General features: G+C 47.7%; 3 protein-coding genes across 11 annotated transcripts in view; 2 read left to right on the top strand and 1 right to left on the bottom strand.

Annotated features, from left to right (window-relative positions):
• The window catches only part of Rtel1 (regulator of telomere elongation helicase 1), a 40022-nt gene extending 39436 nt beyond the window's left edge, over positions 1–586 (top strand). For 3 of the 6 annotated variants that reach the window (XM_041641817.1, XM_041641818.1, XM_041641819.1), the window contains one exon: positions 9–522. In XM_041641817.1, the coding sequence (XP_041497751.1) occupies positions 9–89 (81 nt within the window). In that variant the 3' untranslated portion in view covers positions 90–522. Of the gene's footprint in view, positions 1–8 lie in introns of all 6 variants that reach the window. The other 3 variants (XM_041641814.1, XM_041641813.1, XM_041641816.1) reach the window with 2 other exon arrangements.
• Positions 587–2114: 1528 nt separating this feature from the next.
• Arfrp1 (ADP ribosylation factor related protein 1) lies at positions 2115–9813 on the bottom strand. Of its 4 annotated transcripts, none has more exons than XM_041641823.1 (8): positions 9665–9811; positions 9075–9181; positions 8692–8779; positions 8403–8485; positions 4978–5059; positions 4588–4658; positions 3253–3353; positions 2115–3179 (listed from the first exon to the last, which is right to left on the bottom strand). In XM_041641823.1, exons 2-8 carry the CDS (start codon positions 9165–9167, stop codon positions 3092–3094), a joined length of 606 nt encoding a protein of 201 aa, XP_041497757.1. In that variant the 5' UTR covers positions 9168–9181; positions 9665–9811; the 3' UTR covers positions 2115–3091. The 4 variants fall into 4 exon arrangements, 3 of the variants coding, with proteins under 3 accessions (XP_041497757.1, XP_041497758.1, XP_041497759.1); XM_041641824.1 differs by having other exon boundaries at positions 9071–9181; positions 9665–9758; XR_005973391.1 differs by lacking the exon at positions 4588–4658 and having other exon boundaries at positions 9665–9813.
• Positions 9814–9894: 81 nt separating this feature from the next.
• On the top strand, positions 9895–24140 carry Zgpat (zinc finger CCCH-type and G-patch domain containing). The gene is made up of 6 exons (XM_041641820.1): positions 9895–10714; positions 21282–21415; positions 21592–21747; positions 22976–23095; positions 23181–23586; positions 23777–24140. Exons 1-6 carry the CDS (start codon positions 10134–10136, stop codon positions 23913–23915), a joined length of 1536 nt encoding a protein of 511 aa, XP_041497754.1. The 5' UTR covers positions 9895–10133; the 3' UTR covers positions 23916–24140.
• The last annotated feature ends 136 nt before the right edge of the window (positions 24141–24276 follow it).

Genomic DNA, 24276 nt, shown 5'->3' with positions numbered 1-24276 from the left:
CTCTACAGGCCTCTAGAGTGTGTCCAGCTTGCGGTGCTGTTAACAGGAAGCAGAGCATTACTCAGGTCTTCTGGCCGAAGCCCCAGTGATGTGACAACTGGCTGATCCACTGCAAGTCTTTACCATCTAATGGATCTGAAACCTCAGGGCATGATGGGTGGGTCTGCTAGATGCCTTCTTGCCGGACATTTTGAGCGCCCAGGGCTGTTCAATAAAACCAATTGACAGGATGGTGTTCATGCCTCGCTAAGTATCCTGGTACAGTTCCAGGGCAGCCAAAGCTACAGACTCTGCCTTGAAAAAGAGAGAAGCAATGCCAGATAATGGTGGCACACACTTTTAATCCCAGCACTTGGGAGGCTGTCTTTGAGTTTGAGGCCAGCCTGGTCCAGGGCTACACAGAGAAACCTTGTCTCAAAAAATGAAAACACGGGAGGACAGCTATCTGGGAAGATCCCATCTTGCAGACCTGCAGTGTTCTGTGTCCAGCCAGCTTCTAAATTGATCCTTCATCCTTCACCAGCCAAGCCTCAAAGCCCTTATGGGAGGTTCCAGGACTTATCTATATGAAATTGTCCAGCCTAACCACACTGGAAGCCGGGGTACTTATGTGTGTATGTGTACTTTCCCCATGAGCTTGAGCATGGGAGTTCTTAGCTTTTACAGCACCATCTGGCACTGGCATGGAGTGAGACTATAGGAGCTTAGGACTTAAGCTACAGAAGATAGACCCCAAATATTTTCCAATCCTGCCCTCTTCTAACCTAACATAACAGGAATACTCAAGAGGGGCCTGCGCCCTACAGGCACCTCAGCCAGCTGCTCAAGTTCAGATCAGTGCTGTCCTCACTGTAACTGCTCTGCCCTGGCCTTAGTTTGGTCTTCAACTTTACACAATTCTTCCTTACTTTGTAGACAGGGTCAGAACCCTAGAAAGGCTGTTAGCCCAAGGAGATGAAAAAAGGTTCCTTGCAGGAAATGTCAGGTGTCAGTTCCAATTACATGTTGGCCCTCCTTAACCTTTTCCAACAGAGGGCTCCGGGGACTTTGGTCAGGCAGTCTAGCCTGAAAGCCCCTCTTTGAATAGCCCTGTCTTTTGTTTCCATGGGTATTTTGTTCTTACTTTCATGCCTTGTTTAATGTTCTTTGAACTTAGCAACCCATATGGTCTCTCCTGACTTCTTTGTATGAGCTCTGAACACACAATCATGGAAATTTGACTTTCTGGAACATTTCTTTTAAAGGGTTGTGGTGACTGCAGCAGGCCCTGGTAAACCCAGGAAAATGGGGTTCACCACTATCACAGGAGGCCCTGCAGCCTCTGTAACAGCTCTCCAATGAGAGTGAAGTTCAGGATTACACGCTCTGTTGCGAGGCTAAGATGCCTCATCTGTAGAGCTGCTAATGCAACAATTTTCTTGTGACTGGCTAACTCTGCACTGTATATAGGACTTTATTCTATGCTCCCAATCAATGTCACCCTAACCTGACACCTCTTCATTTTTTGCTGTTCTGAGGCAGGTTTCTCTGTTTAACAGCCCTGGCATTCACTCTGTAGACTAGGCTGGCCTTGAACTCAGAGATATGCCTGCCTCTGCCTTCCAAGTTCTGGACTTTTTATAAAGCTATTCATTTCAGAAAGATAGCTGTTCTCAATTTGCAGCTCTGTCCCAAAGGTCACTCCATGAAGCTCCTAATCTTGCTCAATGTTCAGAGAATTGAGGGGAGGTGGCCAGAGAGACATCTTGAATGTCTGATGCCCAATGCTAGACTTCCCCTTGGTTTGTCCATCTTATGAGCAGCCTATTCTTTAATTTCCAGGAGAATCCTCTAGGAAGGATTCAACTCAGCTCATAGGAGACCTATGGGATAGGACCTCTCCTTGAATCAGAGTACCCACTGCCCTCTTCCTGATTCACCTTCTCAGCCACTCCTCCCAACCCCCCTTGAAGAGGATGACCTTGGACGAGGAGCCACTAGGTCTTGAACCCAAGGCTTAGCCACAGCTACAAACCTCCCTGGGAGCTCCTGCTCAGCAGGCATTCTAGGGCAGCAGCTTCTGGCTATAATCACCAGACAGTGGGGAACCAGTGTTTAACTGCTGGAAGGGATGATTGGACAGGAGACACTTTTTATTTTACAACCTTATCCTGGCCACATGAGGAAGAATTTAACCTAGTAGGCTTAGTGGGCAGGACTGCTGCCCCCCAGGAATCCGCACCTCACACCCATCCAGCACTTCACTCATGTGGACCCTGTAGGGACCGAGCCCACCTGCACTAGCTATAGCAACACCTAATAACCTGGTGAAAGGTGTGCCCTCAGGACACCACACAACCTGAGTATGGGAGCACTGAAGTGTACACTCAGCGAGATTTCTAGATCAGCTTTCTCCTTTGGAGATAAATCAGAGAGAATAAGGGAAGTCAGACTTCCCAGGCAGGTCTACTGAACCCTGTCTTGAGACTGTATCAAAACCTAGTGGAAAGGTGAGTGTGGTGCCCCCATACCTATAATTCCCACAGGTACAGGGAAGGAGGCAAAGGGTTCTGGGTTAACATGGGTTACAAAAAACTCTTGTCTCACACTCAACTCCAAACAAAACAACAAGGGGCCATGCTGGCCTCTGGAATGTGGGCTAAGTCTTTCTCCAAGTGGGGATTAGCCCTGGCCATTCCCACCTTTTACATGGGCAAGCTGGACAAAGTAGCTGCCAGAAACAGACCTCCCATTTCAAGCAGGATGCCCTCAAACTCCACTTTGGAATGAGCCAACAGGCAAACCTAGGGGTAGCCTCACCCCAACCCCTCCTTACAGGTTTGGGAGGGTCCCAGATCTGGAATGGGGTGGAATGGGAGGTAGGGCATCTAGAGCTGGATGACTTGTGTGCCCCCCATTTGTCTCTGGATACCTACATTTTCCAGACACAGAGAAAAGTTTGTCTTAGAGAAAACATAAAGCGAATAAATGAATGAACAAACACAGCCAGCTCAACCCCAGCATCGGTGGCACACAGCCAGCAGGCACACAGCCAGCAGTACTCTTCCAACACCAGGGATGAATAGTCCCAAGACTGCAAAGCTGGCATTGCTTATGTGATGTCCCTCTGCCGTGGTGGCCGGTGAACGTTCCTCACGACACACTTCACCATCCATTCGATGCCCTCTCGAACTCCTTTTCTGTGGAGACAGTATGTGTGAGGCAGGGCTAGCCTTGGTCCTGAGAACTCTAGAGAGTGAGGCCTCAACTCACCCCGTGAGAGCAGAGCAGGCCTGGGTTAGACAGTCTCGTCGGCCAATCTTGCAGGTACAGTCACTGAATGCAGTCTTGATGTCAGGAATGGAGAGGCAGGTCTGACGGGAGGCGAGACTCTGAGATACTTCCACCACCTAGCTCCATCCAGCTTGTTTGTTCACTTGGGCTTCAGGAAGGCCACAGTCCCTCAGTAGAGGTGAGCCTGCTGCACCTGGTCCAAGTCTACTGTGGACGGCTTTGCCCAGGGCTTTAGGGAACCTACACACAGCTCTCAAGAGAACATCCCATACCTCCCCCAAGAACAACCCCCAGAGCATCTATCAGCACAACATTGAACTAAGTCAGGAGCTCTAGTGCCAAGTGAGGAAGGGTCCAGGGTCCTGGGGTTGAGAAGCCTTGGTAGTATTCAGTGGCTTCTCTGTTCCCCTTTCCATCTAAGGAAATGCCCCGAGTTCCTTAACCAAGTACCGGAGACCTCTATTACTAGTTTTGGGACAGAGATGGAGTGGGGGGAAGTCCTCAGGAAAATGAACAGAGAACAGGTCATGTTAGATGTAACTAGGTAGATACATAGGGCCGCAGAAAAATGAAGCTTCCTTGGCCCTCTAGCTACTGGTTGCTACCATGTCCTCCATGGTTCTTTCTGTATAGAACCCCTTTTGTAAGATGGTGGGAACTTTGTGTGGCCAGAAGTCCAAAGGGAAGTAGCACCTCGTCTCAGAAGATGCCCATTGTCTTTCCCCTCCACTCCCACTTTAAAAGCTAAAGATTTGTTTTTTATTATCTATAGGAATGTGTCGGGGTGGGGTATGTACAAACGAGAACAGGTATCTACTAAGGCTAGAGGTGTCAGATCCCCTGCAGCTGCAATCCCAGATGGCTGTGAGCCACCTGACATGGGTGCTGGACTCAAACTCGGGTCTTCTGGAAGGGCATACATGCTCTTAATCTCTGAGCCATCTCTAATGCCCACCACTCCACTTCTTTGAACCCAGAATTTTCTCCCAGGTCTTGCTCTAGGCCCCTTACTCCCAGAATCCCTGGGGATGCCCACAGACACGAGCCCCTGGTCCTCCCTTGGGAAAGAAGATGGATCTGCACTCTTGACTGTAAGAACCTCTAGTAGGAACATGCCTGGTGGCAGCTCGTGACACCAAGAAAGGAACTGAAGTTGGAAAGGTGGGGATCCTAAGGGTGTGAAGGAGGGGCCCAAGAAGGGCAGAGAGAGGTTGGGATGGAAGGTAGAGACACTAGGTTCTGGAATCTGGAGGCATACAAGTCACTTTCTTTACAGTGGCAATAGAGGCCCTACAGCAGCTTTGTGGGGCTCACCTCCACATCCTGCTTGTTGGCCAACACCAGGATGGGGACACCGTCCAATGCTTCACTCGAAACCACCTTCTCTGAGGAAAGCAGGAGAGGTGGTGCCTTGCACCCTGTATCCTGTTTGTGACTGCAGGCTCTGCCCAGGCCCAAAGGTGTGTGCAGACAGCTCCCTTCCACCCTTTCCCTCACAAACTAGACAGCCCGAGCAACACAACTGAGGCGTTTTTTGGCATTAGCATCAGGTGTAAGCCCAGCCTCCCTTAAGGAAAGTTCCAGATGAGGGAGGATCCAGATTAGACTGGTACACACCCCTTGGTGTGCCCCTCCCCACACGATTCCCTAGATGTAGGTCTTCCCATCTTTCTCTCCCTCCTCGAGTGGCCATGCCACACTCACCAAATGCCTCTTTGGATTCTGACAGTCTCTCCTCATCAGTGGAGTCAATGACATAGATGACACCATGGCACTCTGCATAGTACTAGAAGGAAGAAGAGGGAGTGGGGGCTACAGGTGAGACCTTGTATCACAACCACCAGAAGAGGCCCACAAGAGGGAGTGGTGAAAACTTTGCTATCCCAGGCCCACAATGAAAAAATTGGCACAACCCAGTGGGAAGACTTGCAAGGAAGCGTTCTGGGGCTAATTTAGTGGTAGAGATAACATTGCACCTTTGAGGAAGGCTCGCTGGTTCTGGCAGGTTCATCTACTTCCTCCTGCTCACGGGCTGCTCTTGAGAACTCACCTGCTGCCCATGCTGAGTAAAGGGTAAGAGACAGAGCTAGAGGTTGCGAAGCTAAGAGGCTCACGGCTGAGGTCAGCACTGCCTAGGAAGCTATCCTGCCTGAACAAAAATGACAGTACTGATCTCAGGTTAGACGTAGGTTTCCAACAACAAGGGTGAGGAATGGACAGCACTCCTAAGGAAAACAGATGGGGCAAAGTAAGCGTAGGGATGAAGACATTGTATGAGCTCCTATGCCAATCAGAAAAATAATGCCTGTCAATATGGGGCAAACAGCATACACTTGCCACTTCATATCAGGATCACACTGGGAGAAGTCAACACTGACTGGTAAAATAATGTGCTACAGACAGGGTAGGATGTATACCACTGAGGTTGTATGACAAGTAAGAAAGGAACACTACACCCAAGTCAGTAAAACTCCCTTCCTACTCGCATTTCCCATGGAGTACTAAAGGCCAGTCCCAGGTCCTTTCTGCAGGGCTTTGTAGCCAGACTCATCCAAATAGCTCCAACCTTGCAAAGGGTCTGGCACAGAAGCTGCTAGCTCTCAAGGCAAGACAGTGGGTTAGCCTATTGCTAGAGGCCTGAGAGCAGGCAGGTCCTACTGTAGAGGCATTTATGATAACAGTGGATGATATAAGGGTTACAGCAAGCCCAGTGAGTCAGCAGGCAGCACTAGTTCCAGAGGTCGTCAGGAACGTCTTATGTGATTAGGCACAAGACTTAGAGTCACCCATCACATCCACAGGCATGAGGTCCAACAGCTGCCAGAGAGATGAGAGAGGCATACTAACCTCAGCTGAGAAGTCACACCTGTGGCTATGAATGTGCGCTGGGGGAGGGGCAAAGAGACCTGCATAACCAGCAGAAGGAAACACTCTTAGCTAGACATGGGACAGACCAGAGACAGATAGCCCACTTGGTCTGCTTGTGTGAGAAGTGATATAAGCCTGGTATGTGCACAGATCTATGGACAAAAGCACTCTGCTCGGTCAGCAGAGTAGGTACCAAAGCCTAAGGAAGGCAAATGAAGCAGCGACATGGTGACTGGTTTCTATCTCAGGGTTCACCAGAGCAATGTCAAGAGCAACTGACCCATTGGTGGTGGTGTGCTAGACTGAGTGGCAGACCAAAAACTTATCAGTATAGGTACCGTTCACCAAGGCCAACAGAGCCCCTGCTAGGCACTTCACTTGATTGGGCAGCATGGCTAAGTCCTACGAAATATCATCTCTTAAGAAAGTCAGGGGGAACCAGAATACAAGCATGTCTCCTTAGCAACGACATGAGACACTGGGCCACAGTCATATGTCAACTGACTTTCCTTTCAGCAGAGGAGACTCAAGTCACAAAAACACAGCCTGTCGCCCTAGCAGGACAGACAGCATTGGGCCACAGTGCCCGTGTGGTAGCACTATTGCAGAATACCAGGATGAGAAACCTTCCTAAGGTGCTACGTTCAGGCCAGGACACAGCATCCAGGAACCAAGGTAAGACGAGGCCCTCTTCCTGACCCTCCTAGTAATCTAGAAGCAACTCTGCTGCACATCTTTACAACCCCAAGTACTATAGGGATCAAGGGTAAGGGAAAGTGGGTCCTGTCCACCAAAGCAACAAGCCCAGCAGAGCCAAACATGGCTACCTAGTGGGCACACTGGGTGGGCTCCATTTGCTCAAAGAAAACTGCCCCTGATTGACCGGAGACAGGATGACAGGTGACTCAATCAGCCATCAGGAAGTCACATCATGGTCAGCTGACAAGGTTGCTGTCTACCCTCCTCCTGGAAGGGGCCTCCCAATGTGGGGTACATATCTAAGCAGTGCACAGAAAATCACTCTGGCTGTCCATCGCAAAGAGCAGTGACTGGTGACTTAGAAGATGGAAGGCTTGGGGTCCTAGCCGGCTCTGCTAAGTTCCCTCTCTGCCACCATCCTGGTGATGACCCCAATACACATACTCTGCATCTCACTGTCCACTTCATGACCTAACCTGTGACAAGATGGTCATTGATTTGATTCCCCACCTGTGTCTCATGTTTGGAGGTGCCAATTTACATCACTGCCCCCTAAAGAGGCTTGTCCTCTCTGTCCAACCTGGTGGCCATCAGAGACCTTCTGCATATAGGATAAGTAATAGCAAGAAGAAACACCTTAGGGAAGCCCAGGAAAGAACTGGGAGCAAAACTGGCCTTCGGTTGTAATATATGGCTGCTGGGAAGCATGACAGTAGCCGAAGCACCTGTACCACAGCACGGGGCTGCACCAGATAACCGTGCCAACTCACAGGGCAGGAGACCACTGAAGGAAAGTCAGGGCTTGTTCTACACAGTGCTAGACCTAGTACCTGGCATAGGCTGGGTGGAGGAGACGCTAGCGTAGGAATGTATATAGAGAGAAGTCTAAAACAATGCCCAAAGAAGAGGCAGGTGCTATCTGCTTCTGAGAAAATCCTTCTCAGATGGGAAAGAGACCATCTGGAAGAACCATGAGAAGCTAGAATGAGGTAGACAGATTCACCAGGAAACAAAAGATTTGTACACTCCCTATATATGATCTCTGCCATTTCTGTCTGCCTCTAAGGACATAGGTTATAGAGTTCCCCAGTCAGGACTCTACACTGACTTCCCTGGTGAGCAATGCTTCTTTCTTTGGGATTGACAGTGGCCTCGTCAGGAAAAGGCTAGGTTGCCTATGGGAGCTTCTCTGGTACCACTTCTATGTTGATTCTGACTCCGGGTTTTGCCAGAGTGAGACAGAAAGCAACCTAGGATAGGACTGAAGAGAAAACCTTTGGACAGGGCCAACGAAATGGCTCAGCAGGTAAAGGTGCTTGCTATGCAAGCCTGACAATCTGAGTTTGATCTCTGGATCCCATGTAAATGTCAGAAAACAGACTCTACAAACTTGTCCTCTGACCTCTACATGTATGCTGTGATAATCCTCTACCCCCAATCAAAAGTAATTTTTTAAAAAGAGAAAATCTTCAGAGTAAATGTGGACAACAGGCACGCTCACTGAAGAAGAGGCTAAGAGAAGCCATCCAGAGAAAGACAGCAGGAAGCAGAGTTTGTCTTACCTTGTCCCACAAAGACTGCAGCTCTTCTTGCCCACCTAAGTCCCAGAACATGAGACGAGCCTTCCCCACGTCCACTGTGCCAACTGGGGAAAGGACAGAATGAGCTAGCCCCTGACCTTAGTCTTTACACAGAAAGTCCCAGCTCTTCCTGGGATAAGGCAAACCCTTCGGGTACCAATCCCAGAGAATGGAGAGACAGGGATCTGGCCACTGGCCAGCTGGGCTGTGGAGCCTGCAGCACCCACCTCTAAGGGACCCCTAAATTCATATGCCTAAGGTGCCCCCTTACTGTTTAGACCCACGGTGGTGGTGATTTTAGATAGACTCATCCCCTTGTAGTTCTTGTTAAACCGTGTTTTTGATTGTTCCAAGAAGGTCTGAGGAAAGAAAAAGAGATGGTTATAGTGGCAGCTAAAGCAGTTTTCTGGTGTCTTTCCTAAATATCCCTTCGCACCCATACGCTTTGGGAAAATTCAGGCCTCCACACCCACACACTTTGGGCAACTCTGGGCTTTCACATACATACACAAACACATGCAAACGAACCTCTGCCTGTTGAATGCTCTTTGGGAGGCTGGTGGCAACTAACCTGTAGTCTTGGGTGGGGGTTAGATTTCCAAAGAAGAAAACATAAGGCAGGGAATAGGACTTGGTTATGGAATAGGCACCTACTGTCTTCCCAGCATTGTCCAGGCCCAGGATCAGGATGCAGTATTCGTCCTTCTGGAACATGTACTTGTACAGCCCCGAAAGCAGCGTATACATCCTGCCCTGGCACCCTGAGAAACGTCAAGGTGTGTACCGGGGGCATTAACCTCGGGCCCGCTTCATCGGTGGTCCGTCGTCTATCCAGCTAGCTTTCAAATGTGGAGCCTCGTGGCGTGGCTCATGACTCCTTGCGCCCTGTTTTATAAGATTCCCGACCCCGCCTCCACCGCCGACCACCTGCTCTAAACTGGGTCACTCCCACTTCGGAATACACCATCAGCCCTGAAAAACCCGCCGCGGCCTACCCTGCTCTGCCTTCCTAAGGCTCCTCTTTCCGGACCCTCCACTCAGCACTAGGAACTACGACTGTCGCAGGTCCTAAGCCAGCGACCAGAGTCTAGGGTGCTCACAAGAGGCAGCGCTTCTGCCGTGGGCCGGCTTCGGAACCCCGCCGCTGCCGGGTCCACAGAGCCTCGGAACCAGCCGCCGAGGTCGTTTCCGTCCCCTCCCGTAGGATTTTGGAACCCGGGTTCCTCAGCCTGGCTGAAACCCACCTCCACCTGCTCAGATCCGAGAGCCTCAGCCGCCGACGCCTCGCTGCAAGCCCCACCGACCTCACGTTGCCCCCGCGCGGTGCCGGACGGGACACAGACCGGCGGCCCAAGTACGGGCGGAACCATATCCCAGCGGCCCCCGCGCGCCCCAGCCTGGCAGCTCCGGAACGCGGCCACTTCCGGCAGCATCAGCTCCCGGGCGGAAGTGCCTGTGGCAGGCGGAAGGCTGGAGCGAGGGCTTTACTGGCGAGGCCGGAAGCCCTCGGAGGCTGCCGGCGCCGGCGGGAGGCGGGGCTGCGGACCGCAGAGGACGCGGTGGGATACTTGTGGTTCCCCACCTTGGCAGAGCTGAGGTTCTCCCCAGGCTCTCGAGCGGTTGCGGGGAAGTGTCGTCCTGAGCTCTGCTGACTACTCTTCCTTCTGGTCTCGTCTGCCTTCGCGGTTCCGGAGCTAGCCTGCGCGGGCAGGGATGGACGAGGACAACTTGGAGACTGCCCTGCAGACCTACCGGGCCCAGCTTCGGCAGGTAGAGCTGGCCCTTGGTGCTGGCCTGGACGCCTCCGAGCTGGCAGACCTGCGCCAGCTGCAGAGCGATCTGAAGGAACTGATAGAGCTCACCGAGGCCAGTCTGCTGTCGGTCAGGAAGAGCAAGCTGCTGGCTACAGTGGACCAGGAGCACCCAGCGCAGGAGGATGCTGAGTACTTGGCTTTCCAGAAGGCTATAGCGGAGGAAGTGGAGGCGCCCGTCGCCCCCGGGGATGACTCGGAGACGGTCACTGGGAGCGAGGTGCGGCCGGGACCCACCTCCCCTGCACAGGAGGAAGATGAGGAGGACCCAGATCAGGAGGAGCTGAGCGGTGCTAAAGTGAATGCCCCTTACCACAGCTCATGGGGCACTCTAGAGTACCACAACGCAATGGTTGTGGGCACTGAAGAGGCAGAAGATGGTTCGGCATGTGTTCGCGTACTCTACCTGTACCCTACCCACAAGTCCCTGAAGCCCTGCCCTTTCTTCCTGGAGGGAAAGTGTCGCTTCAAGGAAAACTGCAGGTAAAGCCATCTACTAAAGCTACTAGCAATGAGGAGCACTCACGCAGGACCACCACTGTGGCCTGCGCCTTCACTACTTGTTCACCCCTGAGAACTGATAGAAAGGCGAGCTTCAGGTAGCTGTCAGGCTTTTACAAAAGTGGTCTTCGTGTGCTTACTTAGAATTTCTTCCTTCCTTCCTTTAATTTTTATTTATTTTTTATTTTGGATATAGAGTTTCTTTGTGTAGCCCTGGCATCCCTGGAACTTGCTCTGTACTCAAGACTCAGAAATCTGCCTGCCTCTGCCTCCCGAGTGTTCAGATTAAAGGCGTGTGTCGCCACCATCCGGCTTAGATTTTCTTGCATAAATCAAGCTCAAGAGGGCTTGTGTTGAAAAGATGAGGCAGCCCATCATCAATATTCTTCTTCAGGCTAAAACGTTTTTTCTTTGAGGCAGCAGGTATCCCAGACTGGCCTTCAACTCCTCATCCTCCAACTTCCACTTTCCAGGTGCTGGGATTACAGATGGAGGCCACCACTTCTCCTGGGCTACATCCCCGACTCTGAACTTTTTAAAAAAAAATTTATGGTTATACTGAGGACAGAACCAGGACCTCCAACATACCAGGCAGCCAACTACTCCACACATTATTCTCATCCACAGCTTCCATATTTACTTAGTTTACTTTCTTAAACTATTCCCATAGTTTGATTATGTATGTTTTCAAACTCATAATCTCTTGCTAATTATTTACCCTACTTCTCCCCACTAGACTACTTGAAAGCATCTTTCACAAGTTAAATCTTATCTGTGTTTTGTTTTGAGTTTTTTGTTGTTGGTGGGTTTTTTTTTTGTGTGTGTTCTTTTTTGTTTGTTTTTGTTTTTGAGCCAAGGTCTCTCTGTGTAGCCCTGGCTGTCCTGGAACTTACTCTATAGACCAGGCTGGCCTCAAACTCAGAGATCTGCCTGTCTCTACCTCCCGAGTGCTGGAATATCAAGTGCTTCTTGTGTTTCTGTAGCTTACCTCTCGTGTCACTCGTGTAGACATCACCGTTCAACACTGTCCATTTTCTAAACCTGATTGCACCTGAATCTAGCAATTTATACACTTCTCCAGGCCTCTCCTGCCCTTGCTCTTTATTGAAGAATCATCAGTTAACTTGTGTGCTAAAGGCCCACATTTGTTGCTGTGACTCCAGTATATGAGCAACCAGATCACATCTCTGGCACAAACTATGTTCCAGCCCTATCAGTAAGACTAGGGGCAATGCATTTATCAGGAGGTATGTTATTTTTAACTGAGTCTCTATCATTCAGTTTTATAAATAAACACTTGGGAGGCAGATGCTGGGGTGAAAACCTGCTAGCTCAGAGAGGCAGAGAAAGCACCCAGATGCTTCCTCCTCTGCCGTCATTCCAGAAAGAGAGCTTTTCCTTCTCCTTCATTGTCAACTGATATATACTGCAAGACTTTCAGTCCAGCCAATCAGACTCATTTGTTCTTTCTGCTGTTGGGAACAGCCATAATGCTTTTAGAAAATTAACATGCATAACAACTGTTTGTATAGTTTAAAGACATGGGGGTCCGCTATTCGTAGGTTTCCAGCTCACCCAGGACCTGTGAGCCTGAATTTTGTTTTACCCTACAGGTAAACTTGAGTCTGAAATCAAAATGAAAATACTTGAGATAAGGTGCTTTGTGCCTGTTCCCAACAAGCCTATTTGCTCTTTTCTCTTGGGACATTTTCTCTCGTTGACCCATCCTCCTTCTTCAGATGTTTCAGTTGTCCAGTGGTTTCTGGATCCCTTACTCATTCTCCTGAAAAGATGAAGGCAAAACCCTGCCCCAGCCCTATCTTTGGGGGATCCTTTCTTGACAGGTGTAGTTGAACTTTTTTGTCTGGACTGTTGGCTCCCAATAATGACATGGAGATTTACTATTAATTATGAAAGCTTGTCTGATAGCTTAGGCTTGTTTCTAACTAGCTCTAATAACTTACATTAACCTATATCTTTTTTCTCTTTTCTTGTTTTTAATTGAGCTATACATTTTTCCCCACTCCCCTTCCTTCCTCCACTCTCCCCTTTCCACCCTCTCACCTGCCCCTCATGCTCCCAATTTACTCAAGAGATCTCGTCTTTTTCTCCTTCCTAGGCAGATCCATATATTTTTTTCTCTTAGGATCTTTGTTGTCTAGGTTCTCTGCGGTTGTGGAAAGTAGGCTGGTTTGTTATTCTTTGCTATATTTCATATATATATATATATTTTTTTTTTTATTAATTTATTATGTATACAACATTCTGTCTGTGTGTATGCCTGCAGGCCAGCAGAGGGCACCAGACCCCATTACAGATGGTTGTGAGCCACCATGTGGTTGCTGGGAATTGAACTCAGGACCTTTGGAAGAGCAGGCAATGCTCTTAACCTCTGAGCCATCTCTCCAGCCCCTCTTTGCTTTATTTCTTTTCTTTTTTTTTTTAAAGATTTATTTATTATGTATACAACATTCTGCCTCCATGTATGCCCGCAAGCCAGAAGAGGGCGCCAGATCTCGTTACAGATGGTTGTGAGCCACCATGTGGTTGCTGGGAATTGAACTCCGGACCTTTGGAAGAGCAGCCCGTGCTCTTAACCGCTGAGCCATCTCTCCAGCCCCCTCTTTGCTTTATTTCTAAAATAACCTATTTCTTTTAATATTCATTCTTTTATGGACTCAATCACTTTTACTCTGTATTGCCCATGCTGCTTCCTCTGCATCTCCTGGTTTCTCTGCCCTCCTCAGAATCCTCTGTGTCTGAAAATTCCGCCTAGCTTTTTTTTTTTTTTTTTTTTTTAATAATTTTTTTTATTAAGAAAAGAAGAAAAAAAACATAAACAAAAAACAAGTTTCCACCTCCTCCCAGCCTCCCATTTCCCTCCCCCTCCTCCCACCCTTCTCCCCTTCCTCCCACCCTTGTACCCCTCCCCCCACTCCTCTCCCCCTCCCTCTCCAGTCCACAGAGCAGTCCAGGTTCCCTGCCCTGTGGTAAGTCCTAGGTCCTCCCCCCTCCGTCCATATCTAGGAAGGTGAACATCCAAACTGGCTAGGCTTCCACAAAGCCAGCACATTAAGTAGGATCAAAACCCCGTGCCATTGTCCTTGGCGTCTCATCAGCCCTCATTGTTCGCCATGTTCAGAGAGTCCGGTTTTATCCCATGCTTTTTCGGTCACAGTCCAGCTGGCCTTGGTGAGCTCCCAGTAGATCAGCTCCACTGTCTCAGTGGGTGGGTGCACGCCTCGTGGTCCCGACTTCTTTGCTCATGTTCTCCCTCCTTCTGCTCCTCATTGGGACCTTGGGAGCTCCGCCTAGCTTTTGACTGATCAGTTTTTTATTAAAACAGTCAGAGTGACACATCTTCACAGTATACATATTCCACAACATTTCCCCCTTTTTGTCTAAAGAAAATTGAAGTTTTAACTCTAACATAATAAATCTATATACAATAAGAACAATTATCAGGTAAGAATTACATTCACAATGTCCAGTTCATTTGTATTTGGAAAATTTGGAGAAAGTACTGTATTATCTATCCTGTCTTAGTCCAAATTTTTATACCTAAACCATTTTCTATCATAACTTATATTACCATCTCAAAACTTCTTTTTTTCTTGGTTTTTCGAGACAGGGTTTCTCTGTAGCTTTGGAGCCTTTCTTGGAACTCGCTCTGTAGACCAGGCTGGCCTCGAACTCACAGAGATCCGCCTGCCTCTGCCTCCCAAATGCTAAGATTAAAAGCATGTGCCACCACCACCCAGCTCAGTTTATTGTATTTTTTATTTACATAGTGTGCTAATCATATTTTCATGGACCTGTTGGCTATACGGCTCAGTAGTTAGGTGGTTAAGTCAGAAGGATAAAAAAATTCAAGATCATGAGGCTGGAGAGGTGGCTCAGCAGTTATCAGCTCTTACTGTCCTTCCAGACGAACCACACTGGGCAGCTTACAACTGCCTGTAACTCTAGTTCCAGGGCATCTGATGCTATCTTCTGACCTTCACAGGCGCTTGCACTTACGCACATACCCACACACAAAACTTAATAAGTATTCTTTTGTGGGTTCCAGATCTGGGCTAGCAAGATAACTAAGCAGGTGAAGGGCTTGCCGCCCAAGCATAGCAACTGTGGATTCCCATGGATATCAAATGGAGAACATCCCCATCTATATATACAGCTGACTGAATCATTTGTGTGTATGGGTGTTTAGTTTTTTTCATATGCTTTTGTATTATTAAGATGGTTTTGCTTATTCTCTTTCATTCATAAATGTGGTAAATTACACTGAATGATTTTCATGTGCTGAGCCAGCTACCCTTGCCTAGCAATGGTGTATAATCGTTTTAATGTGCTGCTGTTTTAATTTGCTAGTATTTCTATGAGAGATTTTAGTCTGTAGAGTTTTGTTACTATTTGGTGTGTGTGTGTGAGAGAGAGAGAGAGACAGAGACAGAGAGAGTGAGAATTTTCCCACTGCTCTATTTTTCATCCAACGAAAGCACTTTCTAATCTCCTGATTTCTTCTTTGACTCATTCATTAATTAGGATGCCTGCAAGTTTTAGTTGTACACTAGGAGGAAGAGGCAAGAGGATCTTGAGTTTAATGCCGACCTGGACTACATCATGTGACACCTCTTCTCAAACAAACACACACACATGCATGCGCGTGCGCATATACACGCATGTTATTACGAGGGCTGGCTCATTGACTAAGAGCATGTGTAGCTCTTACAGAATACTCGTTTGGTTTCTAGCACACATGTCAGTTGTCTCACGACTTCCTGTAACTCTAGCTTTAAGGGATCCAAGGCCTTTAGTTTCTGTTAGCACTTACACTTCCATGTACATGTCCACAACATGAATACACACACAGGTAGAGGTACACATAATTAAAAATAAAATAAAAATTTTGAAATAAATATATTTCTTTAACTTGCACCCTTTTCTTTTAATGACCGATTTATTTATTTGTTTGTTTAGTTATTTATTTATGTATATGAGTGTTTTATCTGCACATATACCTACATGCCAGAAGAAAACATCAGATCCCATTATAAATGGTTGTGAGCCACCATGTGGTTCCTGGGAAATGAACTCATGACCTCTGGAGGAGCAGCCAGTGCTCTTAAACCACTGAGCCATGTCTACCTCCTAATCTACACCTTCTAGTGTTTAACTCAACGTTTAACGTAGTGACTGTTGAAGAAGGATGTTTGTTTTCTGTGCATCTTAAGTCTTTTTATTTACCTACCATTTGATTGCTATTAGCTTTATTTTCCTTTTTCTCTTACCAGTTCACTTTTCTGCATACTTTTTATTTTCTTTTTTTATTTTTCAATTTTTATATGTATGGGTATTTTGACTGCATATATCTCTGTGCATCACTTGTGTGTCTGGTGCCCACGGAGGCCACAAGAGGGTTTCGCTCCCTTGGGACTAGAATTACAGACAGTTGTGAACTGCCTATGGCTGCTTGGAATTGAACCCAGATTCTCTGCAAGAGCAGCTAGTTCTCAACTGCTGAGCCATCCCTCTAACCCCTTTATTTCCATAATAGTTACTCTAGTATGTGGTTAATACCTTAAATTTTAACAGTTTAAATTACTACCAAATTATCTTTAATAATTTTTTCAAAAATCTCTGATCCTGGGTAGACTCACATCTGTGTATTATTACTATTAGAAGTTGCTTCTCTGGGGCTGGGGTGTAGCATGATTGATAGAGTGCTTCCCTAGCGTGCATGAAACCCTGGTTATCCCCGGGGCTGTATAAACCCAGTGTGATGGACATGTCTATAATCCCTGCACACTGGTCAGAGTCCAGAAGGGGGCATCATGCCATCACTCTGTCTATTCCTTTGAGTCGAGGGTCTCTTTCTGAACACTGAAGCACGATTAATAAAAACTCAGAGACAGAAATTGGGGTTCAACCTGAAGACCAGAAAAGCAAAGAAGCCAGCCATAGGTTCTTACCTCTAACTCAATCAGAAATGACAGTCCTGCCTCCAGGAATCTCAGAATGAGAGCTGTCTCTTCCCATTTTATAATCCTCTCTAGTTCTGGGATTAAGGGCATATACCACTACTGCCTGGTTTCTATGGCAAACTAGTGTGGCTTCTTGGATTAAAGGTGTGTCGTTGCTGCCTGGTCTGTGAGGCTGGCCAGTGTGGTTGTTTGATTGACTTTTCTGATATTTATTAGAATACAAATGAAACAGCACTACAGAATGTGGAGCTTATGTTCCAACCTAGACAGGCCAGCAAGCCCCAAAGATCTTCCTGTCTCTGCTCCCCTGGGAACTGGAATTGCATGTGGATGTCAGCTTGTTTCATGAGTGCTGGGATCCAAACTCTTGTTCATGCTCATGCAGCAAGTGTTCTCAGCCACTGAGATCTCTCTCTAGGTATCGTTCTGCTGCTCTCTCTCTGCCTCAGGAACTCCAGGTGTGCACGTAATGGTTCACATGATGTTTGATGGTGTGCCCCTAGGTTCCCTGAACTCTGCTCCCTTTTCTTTTTCTTCCCTTTCTAGTCTTCATGTTGGATATGTACTGTAGCCCTGTCTTCAAGTTCCGTTTCTGTTGCAGGATACTTGATCACACTGTGAATCCAGAGGCTGCATTAATTGCTGGAAAAACCTGTTTCTAGTTGTGGTGTGGCTCAGCCCCAGCACACACCTTTAATCCAAGCACTTTCTGCTTGAATACTGTAGACAGAATTATATAAAGTCAATCATATGTCAAGAGATGGAGCAAGCAACCGGTTGACAGGGAGTGAACATAGGATTATTAAGAAAAAACTTCATGAGGCTAGATAGACACACACGAAGAAGAAGGGAGGGGCATTTTATTTTGAGAAGGCTTCTGGGACATTGGTGGAGGAGGAAGGTCAGCTGGGTGCTGTCTCTGCCTCTCTGAGCAAGAACACTTTAACCCCAACATCTTGTTTCCAAGTCTTTATTGGTAAAATCGAATGATTGAGGTTTTGTTAAAAATAAGTTTCTTCTGACTCTTCAACTCCTTTGGAGAATTTTTCCTTTCAGTTAATATACTTTTTTAACTCCAGGATCTCTATCTAATTCCTTTTTATAGTTTCTCTCCCTGGGATGGGAGATAACTGAGGATTGAATTCAGGGCCTGTGATGCTGGTAAGTGCTGTGCCAGTGAGCTATTGCAGCCCTGTGTCACAAATAGTTTATGATGGCTTTAGACAGCTTCACACACACACACACACACACACACACACACACACACACACACCGCGCTGGGTCAAACACCACACATGCTCCTAAACTACGTCTTCATCCTTGGTTTCTAGTGACAAGTTATCTGTCAAATTGTTATTTCCATATATGTGAAGAACACCCCCCTCCCTCTTGCTATTTTTAAGGGTTCCTGTTTTGGGCTATCCTTATCAGTTTATAACTTGTCTAGATGTGATTTTGTGTTTACTCACTGGGGCTTCAGTTGATGAACTATTTGGAAAGGATTAGGTGTGTGCCTGGGGGTGGGTCTTGAGGTTTCAAAAGCCAGGCCTAGTGTATCTGTCTATTTGTCTGTCTGTCTCTTCCTCTCCCTCTCCCTTTCTGCCTGCCTGCCTGTCTGCTTGTGGATCAGTTACTGTTCTAACGCCATGCCTGTCTGCTTTTCTCCATGACGCTAATGGACTAACCCCCTGAAACTGTAACCATATCCCCAATTAAATGCTTTCTTTTTATAAGAGTTGCTTTGGCCAGGAGGTGCTTGCATGCCTTTAATCTCAGAGGGGAGAAAAAAAGAGTTGCTTGGGTCATGGTGTCTCTACACAGCAATAGAACAGTAGCCAAGACAGTAAGTTTCTTGGCTTTGTAAACTCATGTTTTTGGTTTTTTGGTTTTGTTTTTTTTTTTAACCAAATATGAGTGGGTTTGTTTGTTTGTTTTGGTTTTTCAAGAAGGGATTTCTCTGTGTAGCCACAGCTGTCCTGGAACTCACTCTGTAGACCATGCTGGCCTCCAATTCAAAGATCTGCCTACCTCTGCCTCCCAGTGCTGGGATTAAAGGTATATCCCATTTACAGGTCTCCTTTGAGGTCTGCTAAACTCAGCCTCTGGACCAACTCTAGTTCCAGGGAATCCAGTACCCCCTACTGGTGTCTGAGGGCACTGCACACCTGTTATGTTATATACATATAGACAAGCAGTCACATGCACATAAATTAAAATTAAATAAATCTTTAAAAATGAAAAATAATTTTTGTAGCTAAATCTTTGCAAACACTGTTACTTCTTTAAAATTCTTTCTTAGAAGCTCTTGTTGGGAAAAAAAATTGTACAAGTGGAGCATCTAGTCCAGATAATCCAAAATCTGAAATACTCCAAAATCTAAAACTTTTTTTAAAAACTTTGTGTGCAAGCAGAGAAGGACACTGAGTGTCCTCTGTCGCCTCCTCCGTATTCCCTTGGGACAGGGCCTCTCAGCCTGGAGCTCTCTCTCTCTCTCTCTCTCTCTCTCTCTCTCTTTTTTGGATAGCAAGTTCCAAGCATCCTCTGTCTGTGTCTTCCTCCACAGGACTGGGGTTCTAGGCATTCAGGTCCTCTTTTTATGTGGGTACTGGGGATTTACACTTAAGTCCTTGCACTTGCCCAGTGAACACTCTTACACACTGAGCCAGCTTCCTAGCCCCCTCAAACCCAAAACTTTTTGAGCACTAATATGATACCACTAATATTTTTAAAAAGTACAAATTGGAAACACCTGTTTCTGATTGTAAGCATATTTTGCTGTTCTCACTGTTGCGTATGGATGTTTTGCCTGCATGTATGTCTGTGCACCACTTGCATGCCTGGTGCCTGCGAAGGCCAGAAGAGGGTGTCCGGTCATCTGGGACTGTGAGCCACCGTGTGGGTGCTGGGGATTGAACCTAAGTGCCCTGTAAGAGCAGCTGGTGTTCTTAGTTGTTGAGACATTTCCCTTGCCCCCTTTAGAAATGCTTATTTATATGGTTTAGAGGCATTGCATGAGTCACCGTGAGAGCATGGACATCAGAGGACAGCTTGTGGGAATCAATTCTTTCCTTCTGAGCCCCAAGGATCAAACTCAGGATAAACCCCTTGGATACATCCTTTTGTCCTCAGTTCCCAGCTGGACAAGACTTTCTAGCCAGTGTTCATTGTGCTTTGGTGGCACTGCCTTCAGCTGTGTGTCTAAGATGGTTGGTGAGAGAGGTAACCCTGGAATCCTGTCTGTGGGTGTGAGCTGTGGAAGTTCTGACCTTTCCTCTGTTCTGTCTCCTTCTTTCCCTACGCACTCATTACTGCTGAGAAGTGAATCTCCTCAGCTGCTCTTCCTGTCTGAAATGATGGCATATAATGGTAGTTGGTGGTTAGCTTTTTCATGCCTTTATTTGGCAAAGCTCATGGCTGCAGTCTTCTGTGTCTCCACATTTCCTCTTCCTTTTCTGTCAGATTTGGTTTTGGTTTTAATTTTACATGTGCACAGATGCATAAAAGACACAGCACCATTATTGTAACTAAGTTCTTCTAGTTTTTGTTTCAGCTTTTGAGAAAGGATCTCTTTGTGTAGCCCAGGCTGACCTCAAACTCATGATCACCCTGCCTTGTCCTTCCAAGTGCCCATGCCTAGGGAGAACTCAGTGTATCCCAACATCTAACACATCTGCCTTGAATATTAGTGTCAAGAGCATCATGTTTGGTGCGAGGCAGTGAACTGTAGTCGCAAGGCTCTCTGCCACATTGTCACCCTAACCTAGAGAGCAGAGAGAAGCACAGACCATCTCCCCACAGTAGCCCTGTGTGTCCTAAGAGAACATTCCAGTGTGTATACGTGTGTGTGTGGTGTGGTTTAGAGTATATGTATGTTTGTAAGTACCTTGTATGCATTTGTGTTGTGAGAGTGTATGTACATGTGTGGGTACATTCTCTGCATTTATAAGCATGTATACAAATGTGTTTACTGTGTGTAACTAAATGGTAGTATATGCATGTGTGTGAGAGATATTGTATATATGGATATACAGGTATATATGAGCATAAATTTATAAGTGTATGTATATGCATGAGCAAGTATGAGAGTACCTGTATATTCATATGTGAGTGAGTATATGAATGTATATGTATATGAGAGAAATGTGTGCACAAATCTATAGGTATGAAAATATAGATGTTTGGGGCTGGAGAGATGGCTCAGCAGTTAAGAGCACTGGCTGTTCTTCCAGAGGTCCTGAGTTCAATTCCCAGCAACCACATGGTGGCTCACAACCATCCATAATGAGATCTGGTATCCTTTTCTGGCCTGCAGGCATATATGCAGGCAGAACACTATGTACATAATAAATCTTAAAAAAAAAAAAAAACAAGAAGAAGAAGAAGAGAGAGGGAGGGAGGGAGGGAGGGAGGAAGGATATGTAGATGTTTTTGCTGGTGTGCCTGTCTTGACTTCTTGAATGTCACTCAATTATAGGCAGTTCCCTGTTGATAGTCTTTGTGCTTCTGGCTTGCTTGCTCCTGCTGGGCCATTTCTAAGCCACTGTCTCCTGCGGTTGTATCTACAGGTTTTCCCATGGGCATGTAGTCTCTGTGGATGAGCTGCGTCCCTTCCAGGATCCAGACTTGAGCTTACTGCAGACCGGCTCTGCGTGTCTGGCCAAGCACCAGGATGGGCTTTGGCACCCAGCACGGATCACTGGTGAGATTGCCTATAAGGACCTTTCTGAAGCATCCTTCCTGTTCTTATAGCCATTCTCCACCTCTGGGTTGGTTTTTTTACTTCATCTGGGCCCAAGAGGAGCAAGTCTGCCTTTGCCCCAAGCCCCTTTCCTTCCTGCAAAGCTGCTAACCTACAGCCTGTCTCTGTCACCCTAGATGTGGACAATGGCTACTATACTGTCAAGTTTGACTCACTGCTGCTGAAGGAGACTGTGGTGGAGGGGGACAGTATCCTGCCTCCTCTGCGCACTGAGACTGCAGAGTCATCCGACTCAGACAGCGGTGACGCAAGTGATTCCAGCTATGCCAGAGGTATGGCAGAAACCATCAGTGCCCAGAAGCCAGGATGGCGAGGGCGTAGAGCAGATTGGTGATAATAACCCAGACAGGCACCCAGCTGTCGGGATGAAGTGAGTCTGGCTTTGCTTAGTAATGTACAGGAGATGGCCTGAGAGACCAGAGAGTGTGTGATGGGCCTGAGTAACTTTTGCCTTTAAGAAACAGACACAGCAATCATATATGCAACAGTCAGAACTCTCTGAAGCAAGATAGCACCATACTGTCAGAGAGAAGGGAATGTTGGTGCTGTATCTGCCAAGGAGTCAGAGGAAGTAACTGGATGTAGAGTGTAGGGAAGGGTGTCTTCTTCAGATGGCTTCCCAGATTTAGAACTTGGGTGCCTGGTACGTAGGTCAGAAGAGATCTTGGCAGATGGAAAATGGGTCTAAGTAAAATAGAGATTTCAGGAAATAAAACTAGGTAATTATAGTTTTCTTGAGAGATGGGTTAGGATGAAGGTTGGAAGATGTCTCGGGGAAGCTGTGCTGTGATTGGTGATTTCTGATTGGTGGGTTAGGATGAAGGTAGGAAGATGTCTCAGGGAAGCTGTGCTGTGATTGGTGATTTCTGAGCTCTGATTGGTGGGTTAGGATGAAGGTAGGAAGATGTCTCAGGGAAGCTGTGCTGTGATTGGTGATTTCTGAGCTCTGATTGGTGGGTTAGGATGAAGGTAGGAAGATGTCTCAGGGAAGCTATGCTGTGATTGGTGATTTCTGAGCTCTGATTGGTGGGTTAGGATGAAGGTAGGAAGATGTCTCAGGGAAGCTATGCTGTGATTGGTGATTTCTGAGCTCTGATTGGTGGGTTAGGATGAAGGTAGGAAGATGTCTCAGGGAAGCTATGCTGTGATTGGTGATTTCTGAGCTCTGATTGGTGGGTTAGGATGAAGGTAGGAAGATGTCTCAGGGAAGCTATGCTGTGATTGGTGATTTCTGAGCTCTGATTGGTGGGTTAGGATGAAGGTAGGAAGATGTCTCAGGGAAGCTGTGCTGTGATTGGTGATTTCTGAACTCCTATCCATCATGGCAGTTAGGAGGCTGAAGCAGTGAACTTGGTTACAGTGTAGCCATCTCTCAAGGCAGAGTTGCCAGGTGTGCCGAATCTGAGGGGACCAGAAGACCAGACAAAGCCCTACCTAGGAACTAAGTTCTTGCATAGCGTTGGCTAGAACCCACTACTTGGAGTCCTCTCTCTCCTGCAGTGGTGGAACCAAACACAGTGGACACTGGGACCTGCAGCTCTGCCTTTGCTGGTTGGGAGGTACACACACGAGGCATTGGCTCCAAACTCCTCGTCAAGATGGGCTATGAGTTTGGCAAGGGTGAGTGTGTGCTGCCCTGAGGTGGGAGGTTTACCTCAGCCTGTCCAAGTCTGGCAGAGGTGGCAGAAGGCCCTGTCTTTCCCAGGTTTGGGTCGGCATGCAGAAGGCCGGGTGGAGCCCATCCATGCTGTAGTGTTGCCTAGAGGGAAATCACTGGACCAGTGCACAGAGATACTGCAGAAGAAAACAAAGGGAAGCCAGGCTGGGACCAATAGGCCTCCAAGATGTCGGAGGAGTGGTGGTAGACCTGAGTGCCGCCCACCCCCTCGGAATGTGTTTGACTTTCTGAATGAAAAACTGCAAAGCCAGGCACCTGGGACCCCAGATGCTGGGGTGGACACTCCAGGGAAAAGGAACAAGGACATGTATCATGCCAGTAAAAGTGCCAAGCAGGCTCTGAGCCTGCAGCTCTTCCAGACTGAGGAGAAGATTGAGCGGACCCAACGGGACATCCGGGGCATCCAGGAGGCCCTAACCCGGAATGCTGGCCGGTATGTCTGGGGTCCAGCTGAGGTAGTATGGGCTCTAGTGGCTGTGCCCACAGGATGCCCACTAAAGGTCACCTGACCTGAGTAGCCCGAGTCTGAGGTGGTCTGAGTATTAGAGGACAGGCATAGCCACAGCAAGTGGGGGCCTGGTGTGGGAGCCAAGAGACGGTGCTGACCAGCAGGCTCTCCCTAGGCACAGCACGACGGCAGCCCATCTGCAGGAGAAGCTGGAGGGAGCACAGCGGAAGCTGGGTCAGCTGCGTGCTCAGGAGGCTGGCCTACAGAGGGAACGGCGGAAGGCAGACACGCACAGGAAGATGACAGAGTTCTAGCAGCCCTGCCTGTATGGTGGACAGAGCCCTGGGACTCAACTGCATCTGCCTTGGCAGAAAGACAGCTGTGACCCTGACACCTGACGAGCACCTGACGGAGGGGCCAGCCCATGCCTAGGCTGTGCCTCATTCAGCCTTGTCAGCCTAGAGTGTGTGGACACTACTGAGTAGATGTGGGGTGAGCCCACCTACCGGTGTCTTGGGGTATCTCCTTAGTGAGGACATTAAAGTGATTTCATCATAATTTCTCTCACTGGAGACTCAGCTGGCTTCAGGATCTCTGGGAACAAATGGATCTGTGTAGGTCCTGGCAACCGACAGGCAGGCTGGGGGGGGGGGGGTCCCAGATGAGGCCGCTGCC

The sequence above is a fragment of the Microtus oregoni genome, unplaced genomic scaffold (assembly GCF_018167655.1).
Source record: "Microtus oregoni isolate MIOR12 unplaced genomic scaffold, Mior012 000071F_ref0000514, whole genome shotgun sequence".
Taxonomy (NCBI): domain Eukaryota; kingdom Metazoa; phylum Chordata; class Mammalia; order Rodentia; family Cricetidae; genus Microtus; species Microtus oregoni.
The sequence above is the reverse complement of the archived record's forward strand: the minus strand, read 5'-3'. Positions and strand labels throughout refer to the sequence as shown.